Here is a 13,157-nt window from a genome sequence, read left to right as displayed (position 1 = left end):
CATAATGACGACAGGATGCAGAAGTAAAGGTTCACATCCTCTTGCTTTTGAGGTAGGGGTTGATCCCCACCGCTATGTTCCTTGAGACTGATTTTTCCAGTGGTTTTGCATATTCCTTGAGATCAGTACTCTGCCAATAACTTCTTTTGTTTGAGCCAGACTTCCTAGATGTCTGTCCCTGTAACAGGATATTTACCACCACTAAAAGGGGGGTGGGGGCAATACCTCCATCACTAAGCCCCTTAAAGTGGGTGGCCATGGGTGTCATTCAGAGTGTAGACTTCAGCTGAGCCACCTCCTCTTAGAAACCAGGCAGGTCTGTGGCGTTTGCATGAACAGTTCAGAAAGGTGGCTTTCCACACAGCCAGAGAGGTCAACCACCTACCCGGCAATTACACCGCTGTCAGATTGTAAATACACATTTGCAAATGCCTCCAAAATTGTTCGGAAACAGCTTAGGCCTGTTCACGCAGGGCTAGTTACAGAATGTTAATGGGGAAACTCGCCCACCATCTGCTTTCGTGGTTGGAGCCAGATTTGCGCCATTTCAACATTTATGGGTATAAAGCAGCAGATCAAATGTTCTCCTCTGCCAGCTCTCGGAAAATCAAAACTCAGTAGCAATGGACAGTTGCATGGCTGACTGATGAGTTTACTGTGGGCATCACATTTTCAGCTACAACACAGTCTTATTAAAAATGGTCTGGCTTTCTAAAAATCTAATAGTACTCAGGAAGATGGGAACGTGCCATCGTACAATTGAGGTTATGTGGCTTTATTCAAGGCCCCCCCGATCCGGTGCAGGACGGCTGATACCGTAATTAAACGAAGAAACCCCTGCGAACTCTAAAGCATGATATATGGTGATGCCCACTAAGATGTGGTAGATTTCAAGGCATGCGGTTCAGAATGTTTGTCTCTTTGGCTTTTGATTTGGGGACTGTGCTTGAAAATCAGTGTTTTTCTGCTATCATGTTAAGACAGATAATGGTATCTCTCCTGATTGCAGGCCTGTCATAGTCCTTCATTTCAGTTATTTTGGATGATGACTGCCAAACCCCACCAACACCTAAAGTTGTCCTGTGCACGTCCCAGAACTCATATGTTAAATGCAGACCATCCTGAATTCTAATTGCTGGCAACACCCCAGGTTTGGGCGAATATCCAGCCAACCATTTTCAAGTGTTATGGTGTATTATTAGGGCTATAGCTCTGCTGTAACAGTGACCCCAAACTACAGTGGCAGAAATGACAGAATTTTATTTTTCTCCCATGTAACAGTCCCAAGTGAGTAGTCCAAGATGGTGGGTTGCTTTGCTCCACAGACTCATTCAGAGAGTCAAGCTCTTACCATCTTTTGGCTCTAACTTTCCTGCAGGAATTGTCTTCATCTGTGTAGTCAAGGCTGGGTTGCAGATAAATCAGGGAAAAGGGAAAGAGAATCCAGGGAATCTGGCTTGTCCCTTAAATTGGAGATGACTGCAAGAACGATTTTCACTCACATTCCATTGGCTTAAGTTAAATTTCAGAGTTACATTTAACTGCACCAGAACTTAGGTAATGCTGTTTCTACCTGGGCAGCTATGGGCTCAGATTCAACGCCATTGCCCAATAAGAAAAGGAGGACGGATTTTGATGGCTGGTCAGAAGTTTCTGTCACATGTAACAACAGATAGAGGTATTACCTCCTACAAACAAGATGAACGCCACAAGATCATACATTTAACAAATATTTATTAAGTGCCTGCTACGTGCCTGATCCTTTTTCTTACATGTGTAAGGACAGCATTGTTAGATATACTGTGGGTGAAATTATGCAACAGTATAAACACATTTTTCTACTTAAAAAAAAATTTTTTTTTAAATTTTTATTTACTTATTTGGTTGCACCAGGTCTTAGTTGTGGCAGGTGGGCTTCTTAGTTGTGGCACGTGAACTCTTAGTTGCATCATGCATGTGGGATCTAGTTCCCTGACCAGGATCGAACCTCGGCCCCCAGCATTGGGAGTGTGGAGTCTTATCCACTGCACCACCAGGGAAGTCCCCATTTTTCTACTTTTGAAAGACTTTTGCTTTTTCAGATAATAGAGGGGAACTGGAAAAAAGGCAAGGTTTTTACCCTCATATTGCAGGAAACATTCATACCTGTCAAATTCCAACAGCTGGCATTATTGTTGTTCTGTGGAAAAGCCCACACAAACACCGTTTAGAGAGTTATTTGAGTATTGGTCTCATAAATCATAACTTGCTTGTAACACGTTTATGAAGCTTCAGTAAAGACTCTTCAGAGGATGACATCAGATCGTTGAGATTAAATTCAACCTCAAAGGAGGGTTTTTTCCCCAAAATAATTAAGGCAACGAACAAGGCACATTTTGCAGTCATTCCCCGGATATGATAAGTCACACCATCTTCAGGGTTCGTGTACTCAAAGCAGTGAATAATAATATGATGACCAGAGCGTGTCAGGTGATTCTGCTGGTAGACGCTGGGATGCAGGAAATATTCCAGAGGCACCAGGAACACATTCTTAACTTCATCAGGGTTAGGCTTGGCCTGGAAGTTGGAGTCTATAAATCCTACAACAGGGGTTATCAATGTATCTCTCTGAAAGCAAAACACAAAAGATACAAACTGAGAAGTGAAGACATACCGTTTCAAAAAAAGCGTGGTTAAAAGCATGCCACTTCTACATGAGCTAAGCTCACAGGCCAAAGCAGTCAGTTACATAAAACTTGCTCCATAAGTAAACTTTATGTCCCCCTAAATGGGAGTGGTCTCTGCCCTAACTGAGGCAGCATCTCAGATGAGTCTGAAAATGATATTTTTGGGAAACATAAATTGGTACAATCTTTTGGAACAGAGATTTAGTAATATTATAAAAATGTGCTCCCTTTGGCCCTGAAATTGCATTTGTGTGGGTACATCTGTATGATAAATTCCTACCAGTGAGAAAAGATAAACGTACAAGACTGAAGCATTATTTGTAATAGTCCCAAACTAAAGTTATCACTGCTCAATGGATATTTAGGGTAGATCAATTACGACTATATCCATATAATGGGGTACTATGCAGCCCTTGAAAAGAATGTGATAGACACCTTTCCTTATCAGTATAGACAAGTATGTGCCATCTTACCAATAGAAAAGCGACATCGTATTAATTGTGGCATGTTCCCACTTGTGGGAAATTTTAGAGATACATATGTGTGTGTATATATATACTGTTTTACATAACATACATGCTTATAAGTGGGGGGGATTTCTATTTACAACCACTACTGTGCTGAAATGAATGTAGGGTGCCGTTAACTGAAAGATACTACTGAAAATCTTGAGGGGGAGGCCTGGAGTTTAGTGTAGGAGCTGATAAGGGCTGCATGACCTTGAATTAGAAAGTGGGAAGAATCAGGAATTCCTGGGAGAACTCCTAAGAGGAAGTGGGTGGGAAAATCCAGGGATACATTGTGAGGCTGGGGTTCTACAGGAGGATAAACAGGCCTGTGGAAAATTCTGAGGAAGGACAGCTAAAGCATGTTTAAGAACACCAATGACTGGGACTTCCCTGGCGGTCCAGTGGTTAGGACTCCACGCTCTCAGTGCAGGGGACACGGGTTCGATCCCTGGTCGGGGAACTAAGATCCTACATGCTGTGTGGTGCAGCCAAAAAAAAAAAACAGTGATGACTCAGACCGTTAACCCAATTAACGATGAAAAGTCAACATGTGGACCAGGAGAGGAGAATGGGAGCACAGACTTGAGACACGCTTAGAGTGGGAAATCTGGGGTCATGAGTTGCCAGAGGCCAGAGGCTTTGTTCCAGCAGCAGCCCTCGCTGTGCCTGGCCCTGTGTGAAGGCTCAGCCTCTTCTGTCCCAGGGTTCCCCAAAGGCGGCCTCTGCGATGAAGACTCAGATGCAAGTGATTTCTTAAGGAAGTGGTGAGGAAGGGCGCGGGGAAGAAAGACGGGGAGCGGGGGGAGCCAGGCAAGGACGCCGTGGGGGCCTGCGGGGTGTAAAGTGCACCTTCGAGTCTGTCCCACGAGATGAGGGGGCGGGGCTTTCATGCCGCTCAGTCATTGGCTGAGGACGGCCCAGCTGGAAGTAAACCAAGGCAGTGCTGGCTCTCTGTGCATCAGGGGAGGCGGTTCCAGTAGTCCAAGGGCACGGGTCTTGGAAGAAAGCTGCTGGTGTGTGTATCAGAAACACGGCCTGAAATGACTAAGAAGGCATCTGGACAGAGCCTGGAGTATTGCTCAGCACGCATCCGTGGCTGCTATTTCCATTCAAAGACCATAACCTTCTCTAGAATCCAACACCCTGCCCCGATTCTTCACAACAACCTGCCCACGAGGAAGCTTGAACAATGGCAACTGGACAAGAAAAAACTTGCCCAAGGTCACATCCAGCTAACACTTGGCAGAAACCAGGATTCGACCACGGGCCTGCTGCCCACACACTCAAATTCTATCAAACACGTGTCACCGTATCTCCAAGATGGCACACTAGCGGGTGGCTCAAATACGACAGTGGAGAGTTCCCAGCTGCAGCTCAGATTTCATCCCCTCCCGAGGACTGAGGGCCACACTTGTTAGGCAGGTGCATGGAAAGTGACTTTGCATGGCAGTGCCGGCCCTTAAATTGGTATGTCAGAGCCTGAGGAAATGGGTGGGGAAAAAAAATCAAAGCCTCAAAAGGAGATCATGGTTTAAGACTGAATGTTTCAGATGCAGAGTCAGGCACGTTTAACATGGTTCAAGCTTAGAAGAGTAAGAGAGACTGTGGGAATCTGTGGATGAAGCAGCATCTCTGGACATCCGGTCTCTAGAAACACAGGTGTCTGAATTGGCAGGGGAATAAAGGGTGGTGCGTGGCAGACATCCTAGGACCCATAAAACTCTGAATTTGGCCATCTGCTGAGTTGAAACGCCATGGAGACAGGCTTCTGCTGTGGACATAGGGTGAGGCAGGCTTTAGGGCCCCTGGAAGAAGCTGCAGGCTATTAGAAACATCCCGGGAAGTCAGGATACACCACTGAAATGTTACTGGAATTGGGCCTTTGGGGGCAAAGAAAAGGATCGAGACTGGCAGGTATGGGCCACGTACAGAGAAAAAGGAGAACTGTCCCCCAAGGCCTTTGCAGAGAGAAGTTCATACGTGTATGACAAAAGGACAAGCAGGTTGGGGGCTGGAAGGCGTGGGAGGGTTAACGCCAGGTGTGGGTAAAAGCCAATGACACCCCAAAACATCTCTGGGCATTGCCCTGTGTTCCCTGGGGGACAAAATTACCCCCAGTTAAGAACCACTGGATTAGATTATGCTTCTAAGCATTAAATAAATGGCATCTTGGTAGCACATTTAAAAGATCTGCAAGGTCCAAAAAACAAAATGACCCTCACTAGCACTTCTAAACACAGTACACCTTTCTTGAAAGACTTTGTTCATTCTAATTTCTCGTTGATGTGATCAGCATTATATCAAGAGCAGGTCATCTTAGAAACCTCCTGCTCCGGGAGCATCTGGTCCATGGAAATCTCCTGAAGACCCATAAACACCTGTGAAGACTGTTGTATCCTATCCCCTCAAGGGCAGAACTCAGTAGCTCCTGGGGACCTTGGAAATGGAGTTACTCTTACTTTGGGAACTTACAACCATTATGCGTTTTGTCAAGAGTTCTAAAATCAATCCCTAAGATGTGCTGGGGGATTTGCAGACATCCTCTGAAACAGGCTCCCAGTAGAAAACATAGTTGAAGAGGAAGTAATTGACACGTATCTTGTCCTAATCCCATGTTCCTTTTCTCTGTCTCATTTCTTTTTCATCAAGGATGCATTTATTGCCATTAGCTTCCTCCAAACTAAATCTCCCTTGAGTGGTGACCTTTCTATTTTTAAAATGGACCCAACTAAGACATATCTCAGCACCACCGATCTTCACAAAGGGCGATCTGGTTTTCTAATTTTTAGGTATCAGTGGGATTCTTCCTTTGACATAAAAATACACCTGGAAGCCCGATATTATTTAAAACATAAAAAAATTTACACCTACCTCTGATATGTGATGAGTACAGTTCACCTCTGTGATATTCTTCCCTCAAGCCCATAAACCTAGCTTAACCAGGAGAAAAATATCGGATAAACCCCAATTGAGGAGCATTCTAGAACATACCTGACCAGTACACCTCAAGAGCGTCAAGGTCATGAAAATAATGGAAGGCTAAGAAACTGTCACAGATCAGAGAATAAGGAGACATGACAACCAAGCACAACATGGTGTCCCGGATCTCATCCAGGACAGAAAGGAGGACATTAGTAGAAAAACTAGTAAAAGACAAGAGTGGAGTTTAGGTAATGGTAAAGTACTAACATTGGTTTCTCAGTTGTCACCAATGTACCACAGTGATGTCCGACGTCAATAATGGGGGGACCCGTGTACAGGTATGCGAGAACTCTCTGTGATATCTTTGTGACTTTTCCGTGAATCTGTAACTATCTAAAATTAAAAGTTTATATGAATAATGTTATACTGATAAAACAACGCTGTTATCCAACTTCATATTTACTCCTTCTAAAGTCAATTAGTATTTACTTCTTCTAAAGTCAATTAGTACAACAACGAAATTGTTGTGTTCAGTTCATATGAAATAAGGTCTGGCTATCTCAGCCCCAGGATTCATTTTGTTGTTATGTTTGTTTGTTTGTTTGGTATATACTATCAAGGAAATCCTGCTTCACACAGAAATGCAGTTACAAGCAGTAACTGTTTTTAAACAGCTTCCCTAGTGATCTCAGGATACTGCTCAATTAATGTGACATGGAGAAACTTGGTTGCACGGTATGTGCAAAAATGAGTATCCTTAGGGCAAAAGTGATACCCTGGTGGCCTCCGAGGGGCTGAAATTTGGTATGCTCAAGTGTGTATTATTGTTTCAAGAGAATTCTCAAAATAAATGCATACTGGAGAAAAATAAATGTGAACTGAATGTTAGTGAAACAATTCTGAGGCATCTGCAGGGTTCCACAGCACCTGGTTCGAAAACCACTGATGGAGTTCAGCCCTTTCATTTCTGGATGGGGAAGAAGGGGCCCATTCAGGAAGGGGGGCTTGCCTAAGGCCTCTTAGCTCACAAGGGGCAAAGTCCACACATGAACCAGTCTCTTGACTCGGTATAGCACTCTTGAGGGTCATGTTTGGCCAAACATGGAACCCTGAAGATAGTGTGTCCACTGCGAGCTCATGAGAGTCTAAGAAACCCAGTTCCATCCCAAGCCTTACATCAAACAGCACTGGTACCAGGCGGCAGACGACCTCCACTTGATGAGGATGCAGCCCCACTTCCTCCTGGGCTTCCCGGAGAGCCGTGGCCACGTCATCCGCATCTGTAGGTTCGTACTTGCCTCCAGGAAAGCAGACCTCTCCAGGTGACCTTCTCAGCTGGATATGGAAAGAAAAGAGCTGCAGTGTGTGATTCCAAGTTTGCTACTGTTCACTCATTCAACAAGTATGCGCTGCATTTCTATCTTGTGCCAGAGACCATTCCCACACTCGTGGTAATAAGTGGGAATGCGACCTAAAGGAAAAGTTTTTTTTTTTCTCTTGAATCCTTTTAAAAAATGAACTTGGAGAACTACCCTCACTTCTGATTTTTCTCTCCTTGCCCTCCAAAGATACCATACACACACAAACAGATTTACATGGATGAGGAGAAAAAGTGGAACAAAAGGAGAATGAAAACAGCAATGTCATCAATAATCTTTACTGAGTGCTTATCATGTTCTGGGCATGCTGCTTCACGTGGATTTCTTTTCACTGAGTCCTCAGAACAGTTCTAGAAGTGACTATTTCTTAAAGTGTTTGTTTAATTGGGGTCAAATTCACATAATATAAAATTAACCCTTAAGAAAAAAATTTTTAATATGTTTTTTCATTGAACTATAGTTGATTTACAATGTTGTGTTAGTTTCTGGTATACAGCAAAGTGATTCAGGTATATATATAGATACATATATTCTGAGATACAGATATATATTCTGACGTCTATATCTATATCAGATATCTATATCTATATATATCATATATATATCTCTATCATCTATCATCTGTCTGCCTATCATCTATCTATCGTCTATCATCTATCTATCTAACATCTATCTATCTATCATCTGTCTATCATCTATCTGTCTATCTTCTATCTATCTGTCCTTCTATCTATCATCTATCATCTACATATCTAACATCTATCTGTCTATCATCTATCTATCTATAATCTATCTATAATCTATCATCTGTCTATCATCTATCTATCATCACCTATCATCTGTCTGTCATCTATCATCACCTATCATCTGTCTATCTGTGTATCATCTATCTATATCATCTATCACCTATCATCTGTCTATCATCTATCTATCATCTATCATCTATCTATCTATCATCTATCTATCGTCTATCTGCCTGCCTATCTATCATCTATCTATCATCTATCTGACTATCTATCTATAATCTGTCTATAATCTATTATCTATCTATCATCTATCATCTATCTATAATCTATTATCTATCTATCATCTATCTGTCTATCTATCATCTATCAGTCTGTCTGTCTATCTATCATCTATCTATCACCTATCATCTGTCTGTCTGTCTGTCTCCTGGGGCCCTGCTTATATGACTCCAGGGAGGGACACAGCTCCAGTAATGCCTCAGTGAATTTCTTACTCCCACAGCCAAATAGGGCCTAAAGTCAGGTGTAATCAGATTGAAATACTTCTTTGAAAAAAAAAGTGACCTTTTCACATCAGAATTTATGGTCTAAGATGATTCTTACATAATAATCAATAGGTAAAGCAACTCCGAGTGAAACCGAGACCCATTTTGGGGTTCTCTAGATTTTCTACATTACTGTCTGTCTGTCTGATAATATTAAAAATATATTTCAGTGCTTCTCTGGTGATTTTCGCAGAGCTGGGAACAGACCCTTGTCCCTGCTTCCCACTGAGTACCTCCCCCTTGGAACTTGGATTTTCATCATCTCATGTCTTTATGTCATTGTTGCCAGACCCAGACCACAGAGAACCCACACATGTCTAATCCCAAACCCCAAAAACTTCAGCTGATTCCTCAGCTTCCCCCTGACCCCACCCAAGGGATACTTCTTATTCTGCTTACAAAGCCTATTTTCTCATTATTGTGGCCTGTTTTGTTTTTTGTACTAGGATAACTTTGAAATGACTGCTTCCCCAACTTTTCCTCAGAAGTACCCCCAATAGCAAGGGAGAGTGACAGTACCCAGGGGTGTAGCCAGGGGAACTCCATTCCCAAGCCCAACATTTCTTTAAAGTGGAACGATCTATCGTAAAAACTCAGGCCACATGTGCTAATGACACTAATGGTGACAGCTGAGACTTACTGAATCCTTGCCAAGTGCCAGCGCTGATTTAGGTGCTTTACATTTGTTACCCTGTAGAGCCCTCCCAGCAGCCCTAGGATGCAGGTACTAACAGCTTGTCCTCATTTTGCAAGTGAAGACATTACAGCACAGAGAGGGTAATTAATTAGGACAAAGTCACACAGCTTCAACAAGACTGCATTCGAACATAGGCAGCCAGCTTAGGGCCCAGGCTGTCAACATCAGTGCTCTAGAATTTTCACATTATACCTGGGGTGGGAGTAGTCTAAAACAGTGGCTCTCAGTGGGGGCAATTTTATCCGCTCCCCATCCCTGCTGAAACAGTAGGCAATGTCTGGAGACATTTGTGGTTGTCACAAAAGTGTGTGTGAGTGTGTGTGTGTGTGTGTGTGTGTGTGTGTTACTGGCATGTAGTGGGTAGAGGCCAGGGATGTTGTTAAACATCCTATAATGCACAGGGCAACTCCACCAACAAAGAATTATCCAGCCCAAACGCCAATGGCTGGATAAGAAACCCCAGCCTAAAAGTATTTTAAATTACTTGCTAGCTAAATTACTTATTTTACTTTCCAAAACTTCTCCAAAACAGCCCTGTTATCCTGTGGCTTCATGTACTTCTCGAACATCACAATTTTGAGAGTACAGTTGAGAAGCTAGAACCTCAGAATAAGTGCCAGTGACAGCACTTCCTGGGGTTTTCGCATGTCCTGAGACTTTAATGGAAGGAGCCTTTTTGTCACCTACCTTCTCTGACCGAAGGGTGAACAACAGGTAGAGTTTTCCTTCTTTAGCCAACAACGGTAAAAGGATGGAACATTTGTTAGACAACAAGTGAGAATATTTGGTCCCAACGTCATGTTTTCTTAAGCGGGCCTTAGCGTCATCTATCAAACTGTTTCTAAAACGGAAACAAACCAAACAGTTTAGTAACCAGAGTTATGATGTCATACAGAGTGAAGTAAGTCATAAAAAAAAATATCGTATATTAACGCATATATGTGGAATCTAGAAAAATGGTACAGATGAATCTATTTGCAGGGCAGGAATAGAGAGGCAGACATAGAAAATGGATGTGTGGACACAGCGCGGGAAGGGGGGTGTGGGACAAACTGGGAGATTAGGACTGCCATATATACACTACCATATGTAAAACTGATAGCTAGTGGGAACCTGCCGTGTAGCACAGGGAGCTCAGCTCGGTGCTGTGTGATGACCTAGACGGGTGGGATGGGGGGTGGTGGGAGGCTCAAGAGGGAGGAGATATGGGGATATACATATACATATAGCTGATTCACTTCATTGTACAGCAGAAACTAACACAATATTGTAGAGCATCTGTACTCCTAAAAAAAAAAAAGTTCCTAATCCTGAGTGTTTCTGCTTCATTGTGTGTCCTGGCATTTACCATTTTTGAGTCTCAGTGTACTTTTTAATAATATGGCAGCAGTAATAATACCCAAATCACGTGACTGTTGGCAAGCTAAAAGAGACAAAAAACTACTAAGAACACAGTTCCGTACCTGAGTTCACTTCAAAAGCTAAATGAATTTTAAGTAATGGTAAATATTCTTTCAACAGTGCAATAGCTCAGTGTTGAAATCCATAATAATATTCAGGAAGACAGGTTTGCAGAGCAAGTCACTGTAAAGTTAGACCATTGTAAGGTTAAGGACTTTCTCTTAACCTGGCCCTTATGTCACATTATCAAACCCTTGTCTTCAAATGCCTTGTAACAGTGGTTCCCAAACTTAAGCAGCAACAGAATCACCCAGAGGTCTTGTTACAACATAGATGGCTGGGTCCACCTGTGACTTAGTAAAAGCCAAGTATTTAGATTTATAACCACAAATGATGCCCTGACTCCATAACTATGGGTCTGTTTTGGTCCTTTTGACAGGTGTATTTTATTGCTGGTTTGTGAAGTGGGTTAAATAGTGTCCCCTCCCCCAAACCACCATTATTTGAAAACAGGATGGTATTTGGAAACAGGATCTTTGCAGATGCAATTAGTGAAGGATTTCGAGATGAAATCATCCTGGATTAGGGTGGGCCCTAAATCCAATAACTGGTGTCCTTATAAGAAGAGGAGACGACACAGAGAGACACATATATGGGGAAGAAGGTCATTTGAAGATGAGGCAGAAATTGGAGTGATGGTGCTACAAGCCAAGGAATACCTGGGGCCACCAGAAGCCGAAACAGGCAGGGAGGGTCCTTCCCTAGAGCCTTCAGAGGGAGCATGGCCTTGCTGACTCCTTGATTTTGAGCTTCTAGCCTCAGAACTGTGGAAGAATACATTTCTGTTGTTTTAAGTCATCCAGTTTGGGATACTTTGTTATGGCAGCCCTAGAAACTAACAGTTTGATTTTAACTTTTCTATGGTTAGGGCAGTTTTGCATAAGGGGCAAAATCGGGTATTTAAGTGAGGCAGAACTGGTTTCAAAGTGTTAGGAACGACCTCTCTAAGTCCCCCTTTCCTCATCTGTGACATGTTGAAGATATTTGTGATGATTAAATGACATGGTTCTGTGGCTGACACTCAGGGTCCAAGGAATGGTAACATGTTATCATAAATGTCTCAGTCCTTAGGCAGTTGTTGCCAGAGATGTTTGCTAGCTTTTGCTTCTTTCTACGAGGCAGGATGATCAATAATGTGGTTGGGTAACAGCAGTGGATGTCAAAAGCGACCAAATGGCCTGAAAAGAGAAACGGAATGCTGTCACTGGAGACTCCAGGGCGCATCCCGTGCACACAAGCCCGCGTCCAGAAAAGGAAACTGTCCCTACCGGGAATGCGAGGGACTACTTAAAAGTATGGCTTTTAAGAGGCGCCCAGAACTGACCAGAGGGACCAGCAGAAGCAAAAGTCTGCAAAAACGTCCCCATTAGGGGGCTGGTCCTTGGGGTAATCGCCATAAAAACACCAACAGTAGCAGCCACCCCATTCTGGGCATGGGCTCATCTCACCTTCTTCCCTTGCTTTTCTCATTAAGGTGAAAACACGATCACGTCCTGGCTCAGAGGGGTTACGTAACTGAGACCCAAGATCCCGACCTTGAACCCTGAGCTGCCTGGCGCGGCCTCGCAGTCCCTGAGGTCGGACTCCGGAGACCGGGTGAGCGGAAGAGGGAAGCCCTTGGGGGAGGGGTGTGCACCCACGATAGCCACAAACGGCTCTGTCTTTGGCGGGAGAAGCTGTGAAGGCCCAGGGACCCTGCGAGCGGCCAAGAGAGGTGAGCGCCCGGAGAGCGGGCTCGGAGGGTGGGCAAGGGGGCTCAGCAAAAAGTAGCCAAAAGGCGCCGGTCATACGTGGCCAGCGATCTGTTCGGCCTCGCCGCGATCAAGGCCGGGCCAGGCAGGGCTCGGGGTGCCAGGGCCGGGGAGGCTTTACCTGACTGGCTTCTGGGGAGGAGAGGATCGCCACATCTTCCCCGGGAAAGTTTGTTTCCGGTAACTCCTCCCGGGGCGGGCGGGGGGTGAAAAACAAATCGCCCGGACGGGCATGCGCAGAGCAGCTCTGGGCCTGGGGCGGGGAGAGGGGCGGGGCCTGGGGACGGATATGGGGCGGGGCCTGGGGACGGAGGCGGGGATGGGGCGGGTTCTAGGGTCGGAAGCAGGACTGAGCCGAGAGCCGTAGGCGGAGGATCGGGGCGGGGCGAGACGTGAGGGCGGGGCTAGTGGGGCTTAAACGTCGAGCCCTCCCGGTCGCGCAAAGTAGCTCTCAGCTTTCCCTGAAATGCCGGAGGTAAGT

At 44.5% G+C, this 13,157-nt stretch overlaps 1 protein-coding gene across 1 annotated transcript; it reads right to left on the bottom strand.

Moving 5' to 3' along the window:
* Nucleotides 1-1,240: 1,240 nt before the first annotated feature.
* NUDT7 (nudix hydrolase 7) lies at nt 1,241-12,927 on the bottom strand. The gene is made up of 4 exons (XM_060131517.1): nt 12,798-12,927; nt 10,152-10,305; nt 7,274-7,432; nt 1,241-2,607 (listed from the first exon to the last, which is right to left on the bottom strand). Exons 1-4 carry the CDS (start codon nt 12,908-12,910, stop codon nt 2,239-2,241), a joined length of 795 nt encoding a protein of 264 aa, XP_059987500.1. The 5' UTR covers nt 12,911-12,927; the 3' UTR covers nt 1,241-2,238.
* Between the last annotated feature and the right edge of the window lie 230 nt (nt 12,928-13,157).

The sequence above is a fragment of the Lagenorhynchus albirostris genome, chromosome 19 (assembly GCF_949774975.1).
Source record: "Lagenorhynchus albirostris chromosome 19, mLagAlb1.1, whole genome shotgun sequence".
Taxonomy (NCBI): domain Eukaryota; kingdom Metazoa; phylum Chordata; class Mammalia; order Artiodactyla; family Delphinidae; genus Lagenorhynchus; species Lagenorhynchus albirostris.
The sequence above is the reverse complement of the archived record's forward strand: the minus strand, read 5'-3'. Positions and strand labels throughout refer to the sequence as shown.